Source organism: Trachinotus anak, unplaced genomic scaffold (genome assembly GCF_046630095.1).
Source record: "Trachinotus anak isolate AG129_WGS33_773 ecotype Australia unplaced genomic scaffold, CSIRO_AGI_Tana_v1 ptg000025l, whole genome shotgun sequence".
Lineage (NCBI taxonomy): Eukaryota > Metazoa > Chordata > Actinopteri > Carangiformes > Carangidae > Trachinotus > Trachinotus anak.
The window spans coordinates 4197772-4222943 of record NW_027273876.1 but is presented as its reverse complement, the minus strand read 5'-3'; the positions used below and the strand labels follow the sequence as shown (position 1 = coordinate 4222943).

Genomic DNA, 25172 nt, shown 5'->3' with positions numbered 1-25172 from the left:
CCGTCCTATGCCACATTGAAGGAACACTTATACCACCCATTCGGTGCACTTTTCCAGAACTAAATATGGTGTTACCCATATTTACCCTCTATTGGACACTTCCCTTACCTTTCTGCCAGCCTGAGACAGATGACCATACGCCCAACCCATCTTTGTAGATGCTGGAGTTTTGACCTCTTTAATATCCCAACAACTATCAGTTGTGCTTTTCCTTGTTTCTGTTCCCATGTCTGTGTGTGTCACTTCTCTTAGATGTTGCAGATCTTGTGATAAAGAAGGTCTTTGTGTGCACGTAGAGGCAGTCTGGCTGTTTGCGTGCACCGCACACGTCCCTGTTGGCGCACCGTGTGTGTTTTTGGTCTGATGTTAATTTATTCATGACCAGCGCTCCTCCCCGTCAGGAGAGAGCAGTGGCACAGCAGCTGATGCTTTCCGTCTTCCAGAAATGTCTTTTTTTTTTTTTTTTATCTTTAAGCAGTAGTGTTTGACACCTCGATCTGAACACATGCAGTTGAGAAAGAGCCGACGGGACCGGTGTCTGTCTGGAGGTGTTTCTGTCTGGTTCCCTGTTTCTCCTCTGGGTGGGCTAGTGCGTCTACCTGCTAATCAATCACCGCGCACACACACAGACGTATAGATGTGCAGTCAGCCTTACATCAGCACAGTGCCTGCAGTCCAGCAGCAGCAACGTCATCGGCCGTCCTCCAATGAGGAGAGAGTGGAGCACATGTATTAGCCAATTGCAGGGAGATCTAATGAGGGACAGACTAAGGGAGGGCTTCTTGACGCACACCGCATGTGTCTGATGTCTGGAGTTTGAACATCTTAAAAAGAGACTTAAATTATGACCAATTTGTGATTCAGGAATGGAAATGTATCTGAAAGATGACGACACACGCGTAGAGTCTCTCACATTCAGCTGTGATGAAATGTGAAACAAAGGAGAAGGGGAGGGGGGAAAAAAGGAGGTGAAGAATTTGTACGCTGTGTTTTTATCCTCCTCCATCTGTATCTCAAGTGCTGGGAGAATACTGAGACTGCAGTAGCCGAGCGGCCAATCAGATTGCAGAACTCAACAGCCAGTCAGAGGCAGGACAACACACACACACACACACACACACACACACACGCACACACGCACAGGTTGCCTTTATCTGCCCATTCTCTGTTGATGTCATCATATATAAAGTAACAGATGATAGAGGTCTTTTTCTAAGAGGCCGTGCAGTCGATCTTGACACAATATTGATGGCAGTGAAAATGGGTTTTGTGTACTTCTCACTTTAATCACTTTCCTTCACAACAAACTGGGTCAGACTCTTCCTCCTGTTTACATTTAAGGACAGTGGCCACACTGAAAATGCTCTGCTCTCCTGCTGCAGCTGATGCAGTTCTACTGAGGGACCACTAGGGACTGATAGAGGACCTGGAAATTAATGACCGGGCGAGCTGAGAGTGTGTGTGTGTGGGTGTCAGTAAGTGTCTGTGTGACTTAAAACTTGTGTTACTTGCCTGTGCTGCACTGAGTTTTGTCCATCACACACACACACACACACACATTACCTTGGAGTATAGTGCATATAGCTTGACTCCATTATTGCACAGTAGATCTGCAGTGATTATGAAATGTGACAGTTTGCTGCTTTTCTTTGTCTTTTTTTGACAGCAAATTGAAAATCTCAAGGTTTTAGACAAAAACATAACTAAGATGTTTTCACAGACTAAACAATTAATTGAGAAAATAAATGGCAGATTGATCGAATATGTGAACAATTGTTCGCTGAAGCCCTACTCCAAAATGAGGAGGTGTGAGAACACATGGAAGAAAACAGACGAAAGACACAGAAATAAAGTGGACACTGTTCGAAGTGTGAACATTGCTCATTCTTTTATTTGTGAATCAGCAGTTAAACACAGTGACTCTAGACCTGGCTCCATTTTTAAGCTGCAGTTGGTCTGATCTTCATTATCATGGTTTTTAGGGAGTAATCAAGCCCTTTGAAAGTGGTCCAGTGTATACCACTCACATGTGGTGAGGGTCCCCAGGCGTAGATCCCGGTGGGGTTAGCACCTGAGCAGCCTGAGTACCAGAATCCTCCATAGGCTATCCTGGCACAGTTTAAATTATGTATATCCTGATCTTTGTCAGTGGTGGTGAATTTCTGCCCATTGTGAAAGTGCAGAGAGTCTCCTGATTGGATAAAACCAGAAATACTGATTAACTCAAACCAAACAAAGAGGTGCATTTTAGTCAGGTCAAGATTAAAGTGTCCCACCTGCTGGTCCCCTGATGAAGTCTCCCAGACTTAGCTTGTATCCATCTGACTCTGGACCGACAGTGAAGGAAGAGTACTGGGCAAAGACCCTCTGGCCATCAAAGTCTTCAATGTCCACTTTCAGCTCATAGGTCTTGGCCTGGGTCAACAGGTGCATTGTCTCCAGGCCTGATTCAAAAATAAAACGGTGATCATCTGAAGTAAACTGGTTTAAACCATGAAAGGAGAATCTGTGAGCCAGTGTCAGTGCCGGATGGCCCGTAACCCCCATGCATTTTCTGTTCTGACTCATTTTCTTTTTTACTTGACATTTAGAAAAGTGAAGCTGATACAATTTAGCAATTATTTCTGTATGATTTGTCAGTTGATATAAAATTAATCGCCGACTATTTTGCTGAACAGTTGTTTAAGTAATATGTTTCTGCTTTTCTGTGCATTATACAATTGAACAAATGTTATATAAACCAAGACTTTAATCGGTAAACCAGGAAACATTAACTGACAATGAAAATGGTTGCAGCCTCATATTTGTGACAAATCTGTCAAACGATACAACAGTGAAGGGATGTAGATCTTTATGCACCACACATCTGTAAACATCTGTGGGCTATTACATGGACAGTGCTCCCAATGCTGATTTACTGCAATTGAAAGAGCTGCTGAGGCGGGATGCATTCATGGAGGTCTAAAAGAAGAAGTGCGAATGAATTTTACAAAGATGTCTTGTCAGTAAACAGTTTCTTTCATACCCAGCCAGTACTCTCCAGCAGCACTGCCAAATCCACTTTTGTAGTGATCCCACTTCATGAAGAAGTTCACCGTGCCATCTTGTCTTTTCACAATGACCTGGTTTTAAGATACAGGTTCAACAAACAAAGGGAAGAGAACTGTCAATAAAAGACAAATTAAAGCTTCACTAATTCATATTTTACATGAAAAATGTATCAAACTGTGACTCTGCAGACTTCCAGCTCACTGTTTTCATTCAGTCTTCCTGTTCTCATCAACCTCATTTCCAGAAGCTGCTTTTAGATAAACTACCTGCCCAGCACCAAACAGCGGACCCTCAAAACCAGCAGCTAGCTGGTCAACATCAAGTATCGAGCAGCTTAAAAGCCAGATATTTGCCTCAGGAGTTGGTGGAGACCAAAAACAGAGTGAATATTATGTTTAAATTAATTATAAACACAAATACAAATAAATGTTAATGTTGCTACTTGTCTATTTAATAGACATAGGGCGATTTTTGATAATATCTCATATATTTGATAATATCAAATATTAGAAAAGATAAGATTTTTTTTCTTCAGTTTTGTACAGGTTACCCTGCTGCCCAGTCCGACCCTCGTTTCACTGCTTTGCTTCATAATTGCTTGTTTAGTTGCAGCATCGTTTATACCTGAAACATAAAATATGACAAAAATATCATATATCTGACTATTTGTACTGGACAGTATCAAGATATTAAATTTTGGATATTGCCCAAACCTTTTGACAGTGACATGTTACCACTTTATAAGGTGATAATATGTCATCTGCTATTCTGCAGTGGTCAAATCTAATTATATTGAATCATTAATTTAATTTAATTTAATTTAATTTAATTTAATTTAATTTAATTTAAAAAGCATGTCTTCCTGGCAGGTTAACTCATTCAGTCCTGGACATCTCAAAATTTCCTTGTCCCAAATACAAAACATTTGAGTCGGGATTTTTTGAGGCTGCAACTAATTATTATTTTAATGTTCTATTATTCCATTGATTATTTTTTCAATTAATCAATTAATTGATTATTCAGTTTATGATTAAAGAGTATGAAAATCAGAAAACATATTTAAGAGGCTGAGAATTTTGACATTTTCTTTTTTTTTAAATGTATTAATTGATTATGAAAATACTTTCCTATTATTCTTCTGTCGATTGACTAACTAATTAACTGAAACGGTGAAATGAGGAGAAAGGTTCTGGACAAGTCTCGTTGCTGAGATTGGGAGGCTGTTCTGTAGATCAGAATCAGAAAAGGGCCACAGGTCTGAGGTTCTGAGAAAGACGGATGAATGAGGTCCTCACAGTCCACTTCTCTGCAGAGCTGTCGATGTCATCTTTGCTCATGTCACAGTAAACCTGCACGGGAGAGGTGGGGCCTGCTGGATAGATGGTGTACACGCCATCCAGGTTTGAACCAGCTTTGTAGACGTCACTACAGTCCGTAGGCAGAAGGGACTGATAAGCTGCTACTGGCAGCAGTACTGCGAGCACAACTCTGAGCTGTGGCAAAGAGAAAAAGAAAAATGTTTTGTAAAGACAAATGCATGTACAACACCCTGCGTGCACTGTTCACAGCTACCTTGAGCTCAATACTTTTTCATATCAAGTTTAAATAGCATTTGTTCTTAAAATAGAAAATGTTCATCTGTTTTCATAAATGTGTGAATATTATATTCAAGCCACTAAAAGCAGTATTGAGTGTATCTTTATGCCCCGTGTTCCTCTGGCATGTTTGACAGACACCAAGTGATTAGGTGGATTCAGTGTCAAGCTCAAGGAGACTTGAACAGGACAAGTGGCTGTTGCCGGGATTGACCCTGTAATCTGGTGCGGTCATGAGTCAGGCTCTGGTACCACCGTGTTTGATAGTCCAATGTTCATACTTGGCTATCAGGAGGTGATGAATAGACCTGTCCTTTCTCTATTTTTAGACTTTCTGGTAATGAGTGCTCATGTCCTGTAGTAGACTCAGATCTGCAGTCATGCTGTGTTGATAGGATTACTCTACCTGTTTCAAAGAGAGTTGCAGGGATGTAATTTGATGATATCTGAGTCTTTATAATCTTCATTCTAAGACTGTCTGAGAGTAGTTTTGAATGGGGGGTTTTGCAGATTTTACACATTAAAGTCTGTATAGTCATCTTTTGGTGTGTAAGTGTCTCAAAAAGTCTCTCAAAGTCTGTGAAATTTACTCAAGTGATGTCCCTGAAGTAAATTTCATTAGAAGTCACAAACCCCGGTGAAGGGAAGAGGAAGACAGTAACAAGTTAAATCTAATGTTTGATAAAAAGTCTATAAAATGTATATTATATTATAGTATAGTCATAAAATAACCAGTTTACAATAAGATATGACAAAGAAAGGCATCATAACATCACATTTGAGAAGCTTTAACCAGCATAATGTTTACAAGTTTTGACTGAAAACCATCAATTAGCAAAATAGCTGCTGATTCATTGGTCGATTAATCGACCAATAAATGACTTGACTAATCATTGCACTGCTAATTAAATCACATCTTTGGAGTCTTTGGTCAGTAAAATGCACTTTATCCCGCAATTTGATAGTTAAGGCCAAGATAATGGGACCGTGAAATGGCTCCATCTGGTTTCCGTGTTTCTTACCATCATTCTTTAATCGTCTCGATCGTCGAGTGATTTGCAGAGACGAGGCAGCGTGGCTCTACTGCACTGAAAGCAAACACAGTTTTAGCATTTAACCGTACCTATAAAGATCATTAAAGCTTAAAGTGTGATCATGCCATGTTTGAACTTACCAGCGAGAAAAGTCTTCACACCAAGCAGATGCTTTTATATTGGTGCAAATGCCTTTGTCTGCCCTTTGTAACATCCTGTGATAATGAGTAACATAATGTTTATTTTGCTCTGTGCTGTTTCAGCCCCTCTCTCAGCAGTCAAGGTTAGCGCATCAAATTGAACTGAAAGCAGGGGAAAGCTCAATTTTAGTTCTGGCTTACTCCAGTTTTTGCCATAGATGTAATCTTTTAGCGCACAATCAGACTGAGATTGGAAGTTTTTAAACATTTAAGAAAAATTTTATTTTTATTTTTTAAGTCTGCGCATCACTTAACATCTTTAGGATCTGTGTTGCTGCTTCCTGTTTCAAAAGCAACTCGTGTTGAAATTATTTTTATTACTGATGATGCTGCTGGTTATTTTTTCCATTGATTAATCAGATTTCAGAAAATGTCTTTCTTTGCCCAACCAGTGATGATTCTGATGATCGTGGTCTTACACTCATGACTCAACTGAACAAGCTTAAGCGAGCTTCTCCCTGAGTTGGAACTCTTATTGGTTAAGTGCAACAAGTTGACCAAAGCTACCTGCCTGTTTAATACCTGAGGAACCGTCCAAATCCGGCTAATCTGTCAGTCAGGCTCGGGGCCCCGGAGCCTCGTGTTTCTGTCTGAATACCTCTGGGTTGCTGAACTAGCGAGTTGTCTCTGCTCTGAAGACAGAAACTAGAGGAGAACAGGTTGACTTCCACAGTATGGTGTGGTTACATTAGTGCATCCACAGAGCAGATAAGGAGGGAGTCCTTTCATGCTGGAGATTATTTTTGGTGCAGTGGCTTGTGTGTTTGCCATGCAACCACCTGCTGAGCTCAGTGGAGGTGGATATGGTAAGTCAGACAGGCCTGAAGCAGGTGTCCTGTATAGGTCCTCCTATAGGTTACATTTCCAGCGTATCAAGTGCTTTTATTAAAATAAATTAAAAACATTTCCCTGTTGAATGTAGTGAAGTAAAAAGTGTGAAGTTGCATGAATGTGAAAGAAATTTTCATTTTCATATTCTGCTTCCAGCAAGTTGTCGTGGCTTTGTGCACACACTTACACACACTCATACACACTTGCACACTCAGAGCTGTGCATTGTCCTCTGATCCCGTGTTGTTCCTGTGAGAGCTGGTTTGAGATTAACGCCGGAACTCTTCTGCCTCCACCCCTCCCTCCTCCTCCCCCACCCTCCCCCATCCTCCTCCTCCTCCTCCTCCTCCATGCTCTGGACTTTCTCACCGCGAGCCAGGTATTTTTAGCTGTGACATAAAGCCCCTATCTCTCTCTCTGTCTCTCCCTCTCTCTCTCTTTCACTCATAGCCTTTCACTCTCTGTCTTTCCCTCACCCTCTCTCCCTCTCTCCCTCCCTCCCTCTCACACAGACTGTCCCTCCCCCTCTGCTCTCCCTCTCCTCTCTTGCCCCTCATCCCTCTCTCCCTAGCTGCCAGGCTAAGGGCTAGCTACTACAGTAATTGAGTGCTCAGGTTTCACACTTTGAGCTGCAGGCTGAGAAACATGGCAGTGGAGGAGGCAGCAGACTATTTGGCAGAAGTAAGTCTTTACTGTACTTTACTCTGAAGTCACTGAGCTCAGTGACTGTCAACAGACTTCACCCCCTCTCTCTCCTGCTGCACTGCTTTCATGCTAACAAGATTGGGGAAATTTATAGCCAGTAGGACTTAGTGATGTTGTGGCGGTTACCGGTCCAGACAGACGTGGGACATTGTTGGATGAGGTGGGAGGTTATAGGCTTGGGGATGGTTGATGGGACGGGTCGCAGTGGCAACACTGCTGCACCACTCTGCTGCAGTGTGCGTGTATATGTGTGTGAGGGTATATATATATATATATATATATATATATATATATATATATGTAATTGCTAGTGTGTGTGTTTGCATTCCTAGCTGCTTCACTGTGTGCATCATTACTGTACATGAATACATTCTGGCAGATTATAAACATACAGTAAGAGCCTGTGGATACAGTTTCATGATGCAGTGATGTGAATGGAGGCACCTGACCTTGGACAGTGGCGCATGCTCTGTGTCTTTGTAGAAAAGGGGAATAAAAGGGCAAAAAGAGAGATGAAAAATAAAAAAAAGAGGAAGAGAAGAGAGATTGATGTTTTTAATTAGTTTATTTTCTCAACTCCACTTAGTGAGGCAGCTCTTTATGAGCCCTTGTAATAAGGAAATGTGGTGATACATGATACTCTGTCTGCAGTATGTGCTTTCTTAGCTTATCATTGGTTCATAATAAAGCCTGAGCAGCAGTTTAATGCGAGTTAGAGACAAAAACTGAAATATGAGCTGGGATTTTGCAACATTTGTCTGAGCTGCGAAGAAAACCAAATTAGTGGATGTAAGTCTAACATACTGTGGTGTTAAAAAAATATTGTTTGGCTTTGAAAAGTCCTTCATTAAACGTGTGTTTCTGTTGAATATTACTCAGCTGGTGTTATGTTTGAGTATTGCTCTCTGGTCCGGGGCGTCGTCGCTGGTCGCAGGGGGCAGCTGCCATGCTGGAATGTGTCTCACTGTACGTGTGTGAAGCGGCGTGTTGTGGAAAATGAGCGACTGTAGCATTCTTTGCATATCTCTCGTGGATAAATAAAGGTTACACTGGAGTGACTCTCAGCCAACACTAAACAAGTCTCCACTGCTGCTGCCTTAAACTTCAACTGCACTTCAGCTTGGATCTTCAGATTTTGCAGTACCTAGGTTACCAACAAAATCATTCAATCATAATCCTGCATTTTGACCAAATTACATGCAAATCTGATGTTTTTAACAGATACATAATCAAACACATCATAGGAGACAAAATAGGATCCATATCCCTTGGAAAAATTGTGTGAATTTGTGTTTTTTGTGAACAACTTCAGTCATTTCCACATATTTCCAGATGACAAGCCTTTTTGCTTCGTGCTATGTGGACCAGAGCTGCAACTAAGGATTGTTTTCATTATTGAAAATCCTCAGATTAGTTTCCTGATTGACTACCTCATTGCTTGGTCTAAAAAAATGTCAGAAGTTAGTGCAAAGAAGTTAGTGGCTTCATTTCAAATTAATTCAAATTGCTTGTTTGGCTCACAAGCCAGACGCTGGACCCAGTGATTCATCGATTAGCATTCATCGTTGCAGATAAATTTTCGATCGATCGTCTATTCAATGAATCTATCAGCTGTTTCAGCTCTAATGTGGGCACAGAAATAGTGAGGACTGCATTCCTGACTTGCACCCACCCATGGGGCAACCTGAGAGGCAAGAGAGTGAAAACAGTGGAAGTTGATGGCATGCACATACATGAACTGTTGTTATGCAACAGTTCCCCTCCACTAAAGCAAGAAGCCCTTTGTTTTTTGTCTCTTTACCTTCTCACATCATAATGTTTTCTCATTCTTTTTGAAAGTGTGCAGCAATACCAGTACACAGACAAGCATTTCCTCACCCACACAGGCTTGTAAATACAGTGGTGCTGTTGTAAAGTACTGAAGATCCATACTCGTCTCTTATCTCTGGACGCTAAAGGATCCAGTGCAGACGTTTAGGTTTGCAGTTCCCTTAATTTCATTGTTCTGGTTAATCATGGAACACACTCTATCCGGGTTTCCATCGCAGTTTTGTGCAAAATAGGTTACATTTTTTAAGAAAAGTCTATAAAACACAATTGTGAATAGTCTGTGTTTCCACTGAGTCATGTTATGCGAATAAAGCTTGGGTTTCTCCTGTCACAATATCGTTTCAATTAAACTCTCAGTTCTCTTGGAACTGGATACAGCAGGCGCCATGACTTGGATGTAACAAAGGTTTTTCAGGTTTAATTTTGCAAAATGTTGCTTTATTGAATAGTCTGAAAAATTTTCTTGAAACGTTTTGGAAATTCACCTTTTTTCATTACTCGTTCTTGAGTTAGCCATTTCAAATTGTGCATGGAAACGCACCTTCTAGCTGTATATCCATATCTGTGGAACCTTATTTAGAACATGATGCTGTGTATTTTTATTGTAAATGCAGCCAGAAACTTGTTTTACAGAGGAAAACCTTCCAAGATCTTTGGAGTTAATTATGACCGGTTCAAATAACGAAAATTTACAATTTTTTTTTTTTTTTTTCATGTGATATTGTTAGTTCTATCTTCAGTCTGATTCTCTGTTATGTAATGAAAATATAAAAGCTGTGACAAGTTGTGTGGTCTAACAAGACTTATTTTCATTGTTGTGCGATGTGCAGCTATTAGTGTGAAGTTTACAAAACTGGGAAATACTCTTTTCACTTTGATGAGAGTTCTTTCTACGAGGGCCAAGCTTTGAACAGGGATTTTGATAATGCTCTGAATTATGAGCAGCCAAGCCTCGTGCCACATTTAACTTAAAAGGTTTGGCACTGTGCCTTAAAAAACCTCCACAGTGCACTGCTTCTCAAGTGCTGCTGTTATAAAACAGTGGCAGAAACAATTCTCACTAAACGTTTTATTGTGAAAAAGGAAATTGAATTTGAGGGCTGGGTTTACGTACTGTACAGAAACATGCAGCACATATTTGAGCTGCACCTTTCATTCAGTTTTCACTCCCACTGCATTTGTGTTTAGCATCTGAATTATAAAGACAGGCGCTAATTATACAATGAAGTGGAATGGATTCTATTGCAGGCCAGAGGGAAACACTGTAATTACTTTAGCTACTCTGCTTTATTGTGAAATTCTCAATCGTGTATTTTAAAAGTACACAGATCAGCAGTTTGCTATTGTTGATGCCTTCCTGTGATGAGATAATTAGCAGTATGCCATCCTGTGTGCCTAACACAGACATTAACAGTAGCTTAGCCTTTCAGCTTCAGCTTAACCTCTACGGGATGTTGTTATGCTTTACACCAGAAGTAAACTGTGGGCATATTTCATCATTGTTCATTACATCCATGGTGGAAACAAAGTCCTGTATGTGTTCATTATGTTTTGAAAGGGATGGGCTGTTTTTTTCGGTGTTTGGTCCTTTTATCAATACACAGTTCATAGAGGCAATTAAGTACTTTAAGGAACGACCTCTCAAGAGTGACAAGATGATGACATATTTTTAGATTCAGTGTGATTTACACTTCCCAGGATATCATTATCTTCTTCCATAAATATGTTAAGAAGTAAGGAAAAAAAGATGCTCTATATAACTTCAGAACTTGCCTGAGAATCATCATGTTTTTAGGGTTTCTTAAGTATCACTATAATCCACTGATATATATCTGTACACCCATGGGTGCATTTCAAACAGGAACTGTTAATAGCCAATTGGCATACTTTTAATGGTGCCAGTTTGCAAAAATGTAAATAAATATAAGTTAAAAAGACAGGGCTAGTTGTAGCCTCCACTCATGTGTGCCTACAGGAGGAGTTATAGTTGTTGACGAATACATGACTAAATAGTTATATTTCTATTTATTAAAGCATATATTTTTATATTTCTTAGAAATACTAAATAGAGGAACTTGAGTGTTACCAGTAATAATAGTATTGGCGATAATAACTGTATTTGAGAGGTTTGTAAAACACTCGCAGTAGCAGTCTGTGTATCATGACCCAGCCCGACGTCCGGTAAACCCCCGTGTCTCTGCCCCACTGACTGGATGCTGACACTCAAAACGCACTGTGTCTTTGTGTGTGTGTGATGATGAACTCCGATAACATCCATTCACTGAGTGGGAAATGAGCTCAGTGATCAGCTTTAGCAAACAGTCTGTCTACAAAAACAAAGTCATGGTGCAGTGAGCACGATGGGACACAAGACGAGTCTTTAAATGACACAGAAGCTTAAATTACTCTTTGTTTTCTTTTCAGTTTGCTACATGTTATGTTTTTACAGTTTTACTTGAAGCTTTCTTTTGTCATATATTGATGTAAAACTGAATATCTTTTAGTTTTGGACTGTTAGTCAAACAAAAAGAGACATTTTAAGATGTCATGGAGTTTGTTAATGGCTAACTCACCGGCTTTTATTTCAATGATTAACACATAGATATCCACAGTTTTAAAGCTACACTTAATAACTTTTGAATGGAGAAATAACTAATTCTTCCTGTTACAAATACATTAATAAGCAATAAAACACACCCTCTCTCAGTTTAGGGGTTTTGTTTCTGCAGCGTTACCTGGTCTGGTATGATCATTAGCTCATGGTGGCTAATGACACTGTGGCTAGTGTTAGCACACTGCTATATAGGCATCGCTCTATAACTGACATCATTGCTCTTCCAAGGGTGTAGGTTTAGACAGGAGGGGAATACAGTAGTACATTATTAATGAATTGGTTGCTAATGTCAATATAAAAAAATAAGAAAATAAAATAAATACATAAATTGTTTTGTTGTAATACACTAACTCAGTAGTCACCTATTTTCTTGATGGAGCCCTGATACTTTTTGATATATATTATTATTGTTATATAAAAGTGTCAAGCTGTTTCTGATATAGAAAATGAATGAGCCCAAACCTCAGATATTACACATCAGCCTTTTACTAACTTTGCTTTCTAGAGAGTGTTGCAGGTTAATGGGCACTTGAGCGCAGGGTAATTGCAGCATGCTAATCCTGTGCACTGCGTGGGTTATCTGTTTGACCACATGAGTGAGGCAGACTGTAGCGCTGCACTGCAATCATGAAATCGGAGACACAGGTCGACTACCTGTCTTCCTGTCTGTCACCCCCATATTTTTCAACCCTTTTCCTCCTCTCCATGTTTCAGTCTGTCAACATCCTGCTCCACCACTGCTGCACACGCTGTTTTTCTACACAAACCCCTGACATTCACACACTCGGCCACGCCCTGAAACCCTCACCCAGATGTGTACACGCATACACTTAGTTCCCTCTTGCAAAATCTTCAGCTCAGCTTGATAACTGCAAGTTAAATATAAATTAGTCTGTTGCTGCTGCCGCTCCCCTGAGAAAGACTCTCAGTGATGAAGGCTGGTGCATGCAGGAGATGTTAGGATTGGATGTAGGTGTTCATCCCCATTACTCTGCCGTTTGGAAAAATGCACTTCACTCTTCATCAGCACTAATTTCGGATGCTAACAGCCTTCAGTAGTTGTCAGGAGTCAGTCCAGTTCAACATAAAGAGGCGAGATATGATCTTTTGTTGTACACTTGAAGGGTGTAATTGCCATTTTTCAAGTCGTGCTCTTGTCCCCCTACTTTTAATGTTTCAGGTTCACCTTCTTACTAAATTGTCCGTTCACCATAGTTCAGATTAAGAGGTGATAAAAATTTTGATTTTTTTTAGAGCTGCAATGATTCGACAATTAGTTAAAAAGTAACTTGAAACCTTATTGGTAAATGATTCATCAGTTAATTATCTTCATAAGACAAAATATAAAAATTGTCTGATTTCAGCTTCTCAAATGTGATTATTTTCTGGACTTTTTGCTTGCACCATTTTCACTTAATGTATCTTATGTTGTTTGTCGATCCTGTGTCTTGTTGCTTGTCTTCACCATGGTTGTGTATTATCTGTTTTGTGCTTAAGCCAAAGATAATGTTCAGCAATATAGTTCCCACTCACCTCCTCCTTTAAAACCAAACCTACGCCCTTGGTACACTTTATGTTTTCCTCTACATAGTCTTATGCATTTCTGACTTGCAGCTTATTGCAGAAATCTCATTGTATATACATTATATTAAAAAAATCACATCTTGGCAATAGACAAACCTTATCGAACAGTTATAGTAAATCCCTTGGTTGTGGGCTTGGATTTGGCAGGCTGCTTATTCTTGGCTTGGTGTTTGGTGTGGAAGACAGTGTATTCTCACTGTCTACCCTCAAACCACTTATTTCAAATGTTTTTTTTTATTTTATTTGGCTCTAATTCAGCTCCTGTGAGCTCTCAAAGGTCCTGCCATGCAAACTTTACACTGTTTCTTCAGCTAATAACATACAAGCCTTAAGGGATTTATTCAACTTATCTCTCGTTGCAGGGATTCATAGGGATGCTATGACACATAAATAACAGCCTCTGACTAATGCTGCAATATTGATGCATAATTTCCAAAATAATAAATAGCCTGGAAGAGGATCCAAGTTATTCAAAATATGTAATTGCTGTTTTTAAATAATTCTACGCTTATTTTCACAAAGACGCAGGAAAAGCGTCACTGTTTTGGAATATATTTGGTATGTTTTTAATTACATTGTATTGATTAATTTTAAAGACCACCAGGTTTAATTTTCTCTGGTTTTCATGCACCTGCAGTAACATTTCTCTTCTCTGAGGTAAAGATGACAAACCGTGTTCTTCTCCTGTGTGTTTTCCTGCAGACGGATGTAAATGCCTGTTACCTGCGAGCAGCTCGGGCCGGGAACCTAGAGAAAGCTTTGGACTATCTGAAGAATGGAGTCGACATCAATATTTGCAATCAGGTGAGTTTGGTAACGAGAGTGTACTTCCCATTTAACACCGCTGCTTTTTACTATAGATTAATCTGGACTTGCTATGGGTGATAGTAATCTGATTTTGGCTTTTACTCTCTTAATAAAGTCTGTAGAGATCACCAGAATCTGGCTAAATATACTGCTTCCAAGTTGGTTCTTGCTGAAACTCAAAACTCAAGAATATGGGGTATTACAATATTATCATTCATATTCTCGCTAAATTATTTTATGATGCTAGCAGCGTGGAGCAGAGTGGGCTGCCATAGTGTTGAAAACTTTTAATTCTTTCAAGGAAAAGGCTATTGGAATATTTTTGTTTCGTCAACAATAAAATAAAAAAAAAAACACCTCACTAACAATCAATTGATCCTCAGTGTCATGGAGCCAAAAAACAAGAACGCAAATGAGTCACATTGTTGCACTAGGTAACATGAACCATTGTTACCATGAACACACATGCTGTAGTTGTAGTTTATTTTGACCCACATAAGCTTCATTTGTATTAATCCACTGCAGAAAATAGTCCCAGACAAACACACTAATTCCTTCAATGTCCAGATGGAAATTACTTAAGTTTTTAAAAATGAAACTAAAGAAACCTTTGGAATATATTTGTCATTAGTAGGAATGAATGAGCCACAGACAGAGTACTAAGAGGGTTTGGCATAGTACTTTAATAAATAGTGTAATTACCAAATTTGTACCATTTGTATGGGTGTTTTTATGTACAAATTGTTGTTGAATTAAAGACCCGATAATGTTCAGTGTTACTTAGTAAAAGTGTAAAATGCAGGCAGAGTCCTCGGCCATTTGCAGAAAGGGTACAATATACATTATACAGGGTTTAATATCCCCTTCTCTTGATTTTAAAATTTCTCTCTCCCTCTCTCTCTCTGTCCAGAATGGTCTGAATGCTCTCCATCTGGCCTCAAAGGAGGGCCATGTGGAAGTGGTAGCTGAGCTCATCAAGCAGGGCGCCAATGTGGATGCAGCTACCAAGGTGTGTGCCACCCAGGAGTCACACAAACACACACACACACACACACACACACAATCACTCACCCAGAGTATGCATGAATTAACACAAACACACACACTATAGTTTGCTGCGTCAGCTCCTTCTCAAAGTCACATTGCTTAAGCAACACTAAAGGAGATAAATGGCTGTGTGTGTGAGCAGGGAGGCTGAGTGAACTGATTTAGTGAACAGAAATAACCTGTGTGTCTCCAGACGTAAACATGTCTCTGCTGGGTGGTGTATTTGAATTATGTGCCGGTGAAACTCTCCGATGGAGCTGGTTGTGATGATTAGCAACCTGCTAAAGTTTGGTAAATCACATTTTTTGTTGAGTGAAGAGAAGTAGATACGGCCCCAAGCAGCCTTTCTCCGAATGTTGATGCACTGTTGCTTTACTGTTGCTAAATATTTACACCTAATAACTGCCAGGTGCAACTGTTGTGTAGCTAACTCAACTGACAAAGCTAATGTTAGCTAATACCTGACCCGAGTAAAGCAGGAAATATGAAATATGGTGAAAACATTTGATCAGGCACAAAACGCTGTTTGATAATCATGTGAATCTGAAAGATTTAAGAACTATATTTCAAAAAATTGAAGGAGCTATTTGTAAGACAGCCCCAGCCTGTCCTGTCACTTTCTGATAGCGACTCACTGTAGCCTCCAGTCTGCTACAAACGTTACAAGACGTTATGCTAATCACATCATTTCTAAATGACTGTCGCTCATGTAGCATTATACATTTTCCACTTATTGTAAATTAGCATAAATCTTCCTGACAAACCGAAACACATATTTCTAAATGTATCCACATGAAGATAAAGCAAAGTAATGCTTACTCATATGTTCTGCATTTTAGCGTCTTTGAGCTCATTGTTTTAGTTTTACCTCCCACAAATGTAACTGCTTTTGTTCAGTGTCACTCATCTCATCAGCGCAGTTTTGAGTTAGCGACTAGCTGGGGAACATAGTGAAAGCATTTAGCAGCCAAAGAGCCAGATATTTTCCCTCAGGAATAGAGTCGCGGAGACCAAAACAGAGCTAATAGTTCAGCATATCCACTTTAAAGGGTGAGAATATGTCGGTGTTGTGTTTACTGCTTGTCTCCACTGCTGCTCAAGTGGCCAAAGAATCATTAATTCAGCTTTAAGTGGACATGAACTCACTGACTGGGGTAAATCATGTCCAGTCAACACATGTATAGTCACATATCTGTGCATGAGATTGTTCTTTCTGATAATGACAAGTTCAAGTGAACTGAGTGGTGGCTGCAGTAGAAGAGGTGAAGCATGAGAGGAAAAGGAGATACAGCAGTTCAGAGTCAGGAATGAGGGGAGGAGTATATGTGGAGGCTTCAGTGGCAGCAGGAATGACAACATGGCAACAGCTGCTGCTTCCTATGCCTGACACACATGCAGCAGGTGCGACCATGACCATTTATTTTAAAATATTATACATATGCTTCAAGCTGGACAGACCCAGACATAGAAGGACTGAGGAGTTTTGCCAACAGAGCAACTTTCTCACCAGGTTTGGCAACATTTCAGACTTCATGGCCACATCTACTGTAACTCCTCTCCCTTGAGGGGAGTTGCCAATATTTCACAGCCAATGTGCTCTCACGTTTTGGTTTTCTGGCCTGACTGCGTTCGGTGAGTCAGGCAGAGCAGCAGCACGTTCAGTCGGTCAATCAACAGCCAGACAGGAATGCAAATGAGATGTGAATGTGTGCAGCCAACAACCAATCACTGGTCCTCAGCGTGTATCCTGGGGGACTCCTTTGTCAGCTTTTGTTTTTGTTTTCAGTGATTTATCTTGACCGTGTAAGATTTATGTTTTCTCACAATACAAAGAGTTTATTCCAGGGTCTGAATTCTCTCCATTCACGACATGTCTGTAGAAGTCGATTTAGATTCATATTGATTAGATATCATCTTAGTTAGAGTCAGTTAAGTTAAATTTGATTTCATTTATTTTTTTTAACTTTTATATTTTATAAATTTTTAAACATTTACATTGTGAAATCATGGGTATGATGTAATATAGCAACATGTATTAACAGTAAAATAGTTGGTACTGATGTTAGAAGTTGTATAGTCTGTGTTAATCTAATATATGTACATGTATGTATTAGTATGTGTGTTTTTGTTTTCTATTATAATGTGTAATTGTTACTTTCCCTGAGATTTTGAGTAAGAAAGAACTGAGAACAAACATATCACTAAAGATTTATAATTGAGGCCTCATAAAGCAGCATTAAAAACATCATATTAATATAGAGACAGTAGTGTTTTGAAATAATTTCATATTAAAATAATTTGCAGTACTTTAGATTCAAACATTTACAAGAAGTATCAGCCTTCTTAGGATTACAGTTTATGTGCAGTATATTTAAAACTGATGCATCCTGCCATCTAGACCAGAATTCAGTCATTAAGATAGAAATTAGAGCCGTTATTTACTCTGCTTAAAAATAAAACCTACACTGACTAAAACTAAAGATGTGTGAAACATTTCCTTTGCGCAGCTGATGAAGAAACGGTTTTATTGATACGTAAGTGATTAAATTTTTTAAAATGTTTTTCATGTTATTTTACAACAGAAAGGAAACACAGCCCTCCACATAGCTTCTCTTGCCGGACAGACGGAGGTGGTGAAGGAGCTCGTCACCCACGGAGCCAATGTCAATGCACAGTCTCAGGTAACACACACACACACACACACACACACACACACACAAAGCTGTCCAATGGTGAAATCCACGTTTGAGTGTGTGCGTTCATGCAGATAAATGTGTATGCAACTATTATACACAGTGTCCATCTGTGTGTGTGTGTGTGCTGTGTCAGCAGCTCTGCAGTGTTGCCTGGCCCACATTCTGTAGTCAGCACACACACACACACACACACACACACACACACACACACTGGTCTGGTCACCGTAGCAACCATAACAGAGTCAGTGTCATAGTCTTGGCTGCAGCTGTAGAGAGGGAGAGAATTGATTTGGTATTGATGAGCTATAACCTTCAGGGCTGAACTGAATATTTATTTAATTAGTTATTTATTTTCACGTTTGATTCCAGTTTAATTTTATTTGTGAAAGCTTAATTCAGAGTACAGTGCCCAGTAGGAAAAGCACGGAGCACGGTCAGCTGATATCCTGCATTTAACAATCAAACTGACAAAGTTTTCAGCCATAAGCGTATAGATTCAGTGGCCACTGTATTCGTACAGTCTAACGCAATCCAGTACTATTGTTCTGATGTACATTCTGCTAATATGATGCATATAATGTTCACTTTTTCTAACACCATCATACAGGTGTCAGCTGGCTTATATCTATGTTTTAGCAGTGTGGTCAGAGTCTTTTTTTTAAATTGGATTGCATCAAATTGCACAGATGTGCCTAACAAAGTGGCCTCTGAGTGTGTGTTACTGTATTAGTCTGATGAGTAGGAGTGTGTACTTTACTAGGTACACCTGTACAATCTAATACAACAGCTATGACATAACATTAATCTTTATGGTGTTTATAATGTTCAGTTATCGTTGACATTGTTGGAAATAAGTAAATGCAGTAGTGGACTATATTTTATTGTGACGTTTTTGTCCTCCTCATATACATACATGAGGGGACGGAATATCAGAAACACCTCTGAATATGATGCAGCTACACTGCTTAAACACATGAAAGAGCACTTATATGACTGTGACTCGTGTCCTTGGTCACAGCTGAATTTTGACTGTGAGCTTTAAATGAAACGTATTAAAGAAAAGCTGTTGGTGCAGCAACACAAGAAAAAACACAAAGAAGAGAGGAGGAGGAGGAGGAGGAGGAGGAAGAGGAGCTTTTGTGCATGCTGATGTGATTTTTGGATCCTTGTGTTGCTATGGAGACCACACGCACACACACACACACACACACACACACACACACACACACACATACAGTCCTCTTCAACAGTTTTTATCTGTGCTGTTATCAGGTGTGTGGTATGTATGGAGGTGACGTCCACTTGTTGAGGTCAGAAAAAAAAAAACCCTCCCTGCTTTGAAGTAGGAGGAGGTGATAAATAAATCTCAGCATTATATCATGACAAAGCATATTTTCCTGAAATTCCATTACGCAACTATTTATAGATCAAAAACCCTGATGGCAGGGGTCTGTTTTTGGCTGAGCCAGTAAATTAAATACCTGATAAATCAAGCTACTTCATCACATTAATGCAAAAATCCTGTAAATCCAATATTGCTATAGAGCAGTACCGCTTATTGATTCTCAACACTGCCTGCAATCACTTAATGCAAGCCGGGATATTAATGGGATAGATCATCAGATCACTTTGAAGAGAGTGGTTCTGATTTGACACACTTTACAGTACAGGTCCCTTTTTTTTTTAACAGCGATGATTGATAATCATTTTTACCTTCTCTCATAATAACGAGGGTAGGATCTTATAATTATCAGATAGTAAGTCACAATTCAGAAACACAGAAGCCATAATTATGAGATAAGGCATTCTTTTTTTTCATTGACTGCACTGTGCCTCCATATGTTTGCCTTCTTGTTCAATAAAAGGTTCAATAGTTGTATCTAATGTTTGAATATCATGGATGAAACAGGGAGGAGAGCTTTGGTCTCACTTGATAAAGACACAGACATCATGCTGACGATTTCAGGTCTCATCTAGTGTTTTCTTTTTCCTTTTCCAGAATGGCTTCACTCCGCTGTACATGGCGGCGCAGGAGAATCACCTGGAGGTGGTGCAGTTTTTACTGGACAACGGCTCCAGTCAGAGCATCGCCACTGAGGTGACTAAACTTAAACACACACCCAAGCACAAACAGACAATTTACTCTACATATACGTTTTAACGCCTGTCTGCACACACTCACGAGCACCTAACCGCTTCTAATAGCTACCCTTCGTCCCAGCCCTCGTTTAGCCTCCCTGTAATTACACTGCAGCATTATGACCAACAGATCCTTTGTTGCAAATGGTAAATAGGTGCCTGCCACCAGCGGCTCATTGAGGAGACAAAAGCTGAATAATATACAGTATTAAGTCATTGTTTACTATGGTGGGAGTGAAGGAGGTAGGGAGTCAGCAGCGTGGCGATGTGTTCATTCAGAGTGACCTTCAGGAACCGGTGACGTTACAGGAGTCTGTCGTCTGTGGTGTGAGCGTGTCAGAGCAATCCATCATCTGCAGAGAGTACCGGCAGGCGGCCAACTGCCACCGCTGCCAGACTAAAGTGTGACAAACACACCCTCACCTTGGTCCATATAGTTTTGTCTGCACTATCAAAACTGCAGTAAAAAAAAGTATTCTACAGTAAACCAGGATAACTCTCACCTCCCACTACTACAAAGTACAATGTCTGCTCTGTTCAGTCATAGTAATAGTAAGAGTGAGAGATCATGTTGTTGTTTCATTAACAATTGTGTCCAACATCGAAGGCTTTTTTGTGCTTTAAAAATGTTGATTATTTTGCCAATATGGTACTTGAATATCAGTACTTATACTTTACTTGGTGAAGTATATTAATCCTCTTTTTTTATTTAACAAAATAAGATAGCCTTTTCAAATGATAAATGTTTAAACACAAACAGCCGCACAGGAACTTTGGCTAATTTTGATTTAAATCAGGAACTAGTTCATTAGTTTATCAAAAACTTGTGGAACCTTGGTTTTCCACACCTATCATTAAAAACAATGTGGGACAAAGCTGAGGACAAACTGCAGGGACACAGTATCAACAAGTAACATGATTTAAAAGCCCATTCAGGAACAGGAGGCTGCAAATGTTTTCATTCCTGTTGAAGATATAAATGTTTAAAAATTGGTCAGAAATGTAAGGCTTTCTGTCTAAAAACAGCTCTGTAGTTTCCTAGTAACAAATATCATAATCAATAAATTGTGCATTTATTTTATTTTCACTGGCGGATTAATTTGGAGTTCTAGAAAGTATTTACAGCAGCAGAAAAGTGTATTTGGGGTTGAATTAAGATAAACTATAGTGCTCTTGTTTATGCTAATGAAGTGCAATAGTGTGGCTAATATATATGTTTATATTAGGCAACAATGTAGCTCTATGAAATGGAGGAATAACAGCATATTGTTAGCATAAGTTCATTGTTGGTTTGGATGTTTCATGGGGTTTGTTTGGTGAAATTATTGCACCACACTCGTCCTTTAAGTTTTAGTTGGACTGTTATCAGTGACGTGTCTCTGGTTGTCACAGCTGTAGAACACGGAAGCAGTGATGACTCACCTGCCTGTGTTTTCTGAATATTCAGCTGAAGCTGCATCCATCTCAGTTTGTTCATCAGTGTGTGTTTACACACCTCTCTCCTTGACAATCTACAAACAGCTCTGCAGCGGTGCTTCTTCTTCCCATTCACCTCCCGACCTCATCTCTTCTCCCCGCTCGTCTTTCCTTTCATCTATTTTTTTTCCCTCCGTCATTCCTCCTTTTGTCTGCCTCCTTCTCCTCTCCCCATGTCCTCCTTATTTCCTCCTCCTCACAGTCTCTTCCAGTGGGAGACAGAATGAATTATTCATGTGGGGAAATATATATCCATGTTTGAAGCAGCTCCCGGCGTTTAATAATTCACATTTAACCATTTCAGCACAACACGAGGCAGAATAGATTAGCAAGCCCTTTGTTTTGCCAGTCTTATGTCTGCTTTTGATCTTTTTGTGATTGCATGTATTGTATTCTTGAGCTTTAAATTACATAGATTACACAATGCACGGCAGAACCAGAAAGTGTAACACACTCTGCAGTAATTCTGCAGTAAATCCACATTTGTCCTCAGTGTTTTCTCTATGGTTTGAAGCTGGTATTGAGGCTGCTTTTTCAGACTTCTCACTTTGTCAGGCATGTTATGGCGTCTTAACAGCCCCGTTACAATGAAGATAACTTGTCATATCATACATAGTTTCATTCGTCCTGTTGTTTTGATTTGATTCATTATAATTTCCTCCTATTGCAGCAGTTTGGTTCTAATTTAGTTGCAGTTTCAGGAAATTGTGCTGTGTCATTGCAAGTCTGCAAGCTTGTAGATCAAAAGCCTACTTTTAACGCCAGTCTGTCTGTTTGTCTGTCTGTCTGTCTGTCTGTCTGTATTTCTAGGACATTAAGCTGACTTTGTGTCCTCTCCTGAATCCCTAATGAAGCAGATGAAACAGGAGGGTAGTGTAGCTCTGGGTTATGACTTCTTAAAGAGGCTAAATTTATGAGTTTGAACATCTCTGTTTGTCCGTGGGTGTGGCTGTATTTGTGTGTGTATGTTTCTTGCAGGCATGCTTCTTGATTAGATTATTATGTTATCATGTGTGTGTGGGCTCGTTTTACTATATTCATGGGGACTTCTGGGGTCTGACAGCTTTGTGGGGACCAGACTGCAGGACCCCATAAGTCCTCATAAATGGCTGTTTGAGTTGTGATGGGTCAGGCTAGGGTAAGAGGCTAGGAAATGCATTATATCAATGATGGGTACCCACAAACATAGTAAGACAAGAATGTGTGTGTTAACATGGGTGTGTTTGTTTGTTTGTGTAGACGTTGTGTCCATTACAGTTTTGTGTGTGAGCTATGCAGGCTCTCCACGGGCAGGCTCTGCTTTGATGTGTGTGTGTACTGATGCTGAGTTGGTTTTATCCAGACAGCCGGCGTCCTGTGTAAACACACACGCCTGTGTGTGCGCCCGCACACACACATATAATCGCTGTGTTTTTTTTTTACTTGTGAGAAATCTTTGATGAGTCATAGATACTGCTGCTAGTAGCCTCTGCTTTGGCTCTCATTTATCACATTGCCTGGATGAATCAGTGTGTGTGTTCGTCCATCCCACACTTGGAAGCTTATACATTAGTATGCAGTTTAGGGCTGCAAATAATAATAATAATAATCTGCTGATTATTTTCTCAATTCATCGATTTGTTTTATCTCCAAAATGTCAGAAGATGGTAAAAAAAAAAGAAAACACCCGTTATAAACATTATAATCTCCCACAGCCCGAGGTGACATCTGCAGACGTTCAGGTTACTGTCATGTGCGACACAGAAAAGCATCAAATCCTCATATTTGAGAAGCTGGACCCAGCAGATGCTCAAGAAATAATTTTTCCAAATGACTAATCACCTCACTGACTGATAGTTGCAGCTCTAATGCAGTCACTTTCATCTTGTCTGCCTCTTGGTTTGTGCCCATTAGCAGCTAAATTTCCTTTCGATTTGTCTTCAAGCGAGACTCTGAACTCCTGCTGGTGCACTTTTAAACATCTTTAGAACATTAGCTAAAACACATAAATCACCAAATGTCCATTATGTGCTTGTTAGTGAGACACTGGCAGCTGATGTCTGTTATTAAAATCAAATTTTTCCCTGTGTTGATGAATGACGCCGGACAGGGGTGTGTGTCTGTCTCTGAGTGTTCGAGCGAGTGTAAAAAGACACACTGCAGCACTTGAATATGAGAAAGGAATATTAAGATTACTCTGGAGGCTCGGCACCACTGCTGACCCTCTGCTTAACAGGCAGACAGCAAAGACAGCTGTCTGATTGGTATAATGTAACACTGCACAGGAAGGCTGTAGTGAAAAGAGCAGGCGGCCACTTCAAAACAGTTAGATTTGATTTTCCTCTGGATGATGCTTTAAAGATTCGCTGCAGTGAGAATCAGGTGAATCTGGAGAAGTGACCTTGTGTGTACATGTATGTATTGTTTCTGTGTGCTGTGAAATTTCTGCAGAAGTATTGGATGGATTACCATTAAACTGTTGCATTCATGGTCCCCAGAGGATGAGATGTAGTGACTGTGGTGTTGTGATCCCCTGACTTTTCACCTGGTGGTTCATGAGGTGGTTTTGAGTGAAATATCTCAACAATTATAAAATAGATTGCTCTGAAATTTTCAGGATGAATTGCTCTAACTTTTCATATAGCACCGTCATCAGGTCAAAGTTTGAATTTGTGCAATACCTTTATGTCTAAATACCTTTTAAACTAATGGCATCCCATCAGGCTCCACTGTACTTTGTGTTTTCTTCTTCATTAGCATGTTAGCTGGCTGTGCTACAAAGTTTTAGTCTGATAGATTAATAAATGGATACTTTGTGAGGCCTGTAAGAAAAGTAAAACTATGTGAAGATTTTTTTTTAATTGGAAAAAAATCCACATGATCCATTTGTACTTAAGCATATCTGTCAGAGTCAGTGACGTTACTGTTTCTGCTGGTCCACAGGATGGTTTCACTCCCCTGGCGGTGGCGCTGCAGCAGGGCCATGACCAGGTGGTTTCCCTCCTACTGGAAAATGACACCAAGGGGAAGGTCCGCCTCCCGGCACTGCACATCGCCGCACGCAAAGATGACACCAAGGCCGCCGCCCTCCTCCTCCAGAATGACCACAACGCTGACGTGGAGTCCAAGGTACACACTCTGTACGATAGGCAGGACTACAGTTCCCATCATGACCTGCTGTCAGAAAGGAAGTGATTTTGTATATGTTTGTTTTGGTTCAGACCCTATCCACCTTATTTTTATGCCCATGATACCTTGCATGAATTACAGGCGTGACTTTCAGTTATTCCTTTCACTCAATCATCGTTTGTTACAGTTTTGTTTCCTTTTCTCAGAGATTTGGGGAAATAAATGATGAGAGATGAACGTGTTAATTTTAGAGCTTTAGCCGTGCTGGTAGGTGGATATTGTTACCCATGTGCAGAGCCAGACTAGCAGTTTCCCCCTGTCTCCAGTCTTTGTGCTAAGCGAGGCTAACTGGCTGCTAGTTCACCTGTAGCATACAGATATGAGAGTGGTGTTTCTATCTCCTCAGCTACCTCTCAGCAGAAAGCGAATAAAAATATTTCCACAATGTCAAACTTT

The 25172-nt window shown here is 39.9% G+C and overlaps 2 protein-coding genes across 29 annotated transcripts in view; one reads left to right on the top strand and one right to left on the bottom strand.

The window, feature by feature from the left end:
* The window catches only part of ank3b (ankyrin 3b), a 158084-nt gene that overhangs the window by 59271 nt on the left and 73641 nt on the right, over positions 1-25172 (top strand). For 27 of the 28 annotated variants that reach the window (XM_071463719.1, XM_071463717.1, XM_071463732.1 and 24 more), the window contains exons 2-6: positions 14146-14247; positions 15161-15259; positions 17880-17978; positions 19993-20091; positions 24531-24716. In XM_071463719.1, the coding sequence (XP_071319820.1) occupies positions 14146-14247; positions 15161-15259; positions 17880-17978; positions 19993-20091; positions 24531-24716 (585 nt within the window). Of the gene's footprint in view, positions 1-7152; positions 7392-14145; positions 14248-15160; positions 15260-17879; positions 17979-19992; positions 20092-24530; positions 24717-25172 lie in introns of those variants that run through there. The other variant, XM_071463720.1, reaches the window with a different exon arrangement.
* On the bottom strand, positions 1868-5910 carry LOC139609333 (microfibril-associated glycoprotein 4-like). The gene is made up of 6 exons (XM_071463775.1): positions 5821-5910; positions 5669-5734; positions 4347-4544; positions 3026-3122; positions 2277-2444; positions 1868-2191 (listed from the first exon to the last, which is right to left on the bottom strand). Exons 2-6 carry the CDS (start codon positions 5672-5674, stop codon positions 1941-1943), a joined length of 720 nt encoding a protein of 239 aa, XP_071319876.1. The 5' UTR covers positions 5675-5734; positions 5821-5910; the 3' UTR covers positions 1868-1940.

Coding starts and splice junctions, on each gene's coding strand:
- LOC139609333 (XM_071463775.1), bottom strand. Junction 3,123..4,346: donor GCTCTGCAGAGAAGTGGACT/GTGAGGACCTCA, acceptor TCTTAAAACCAG/GTCATTGTGAAAAGACAAGA. Junction 2,192..2,276: donor CTTCATCAGGGGACCAGCAG/GTGGGACACTTT, acceptor TTATCCAATCAG/GAGACTCTCTGCACTTTCAC.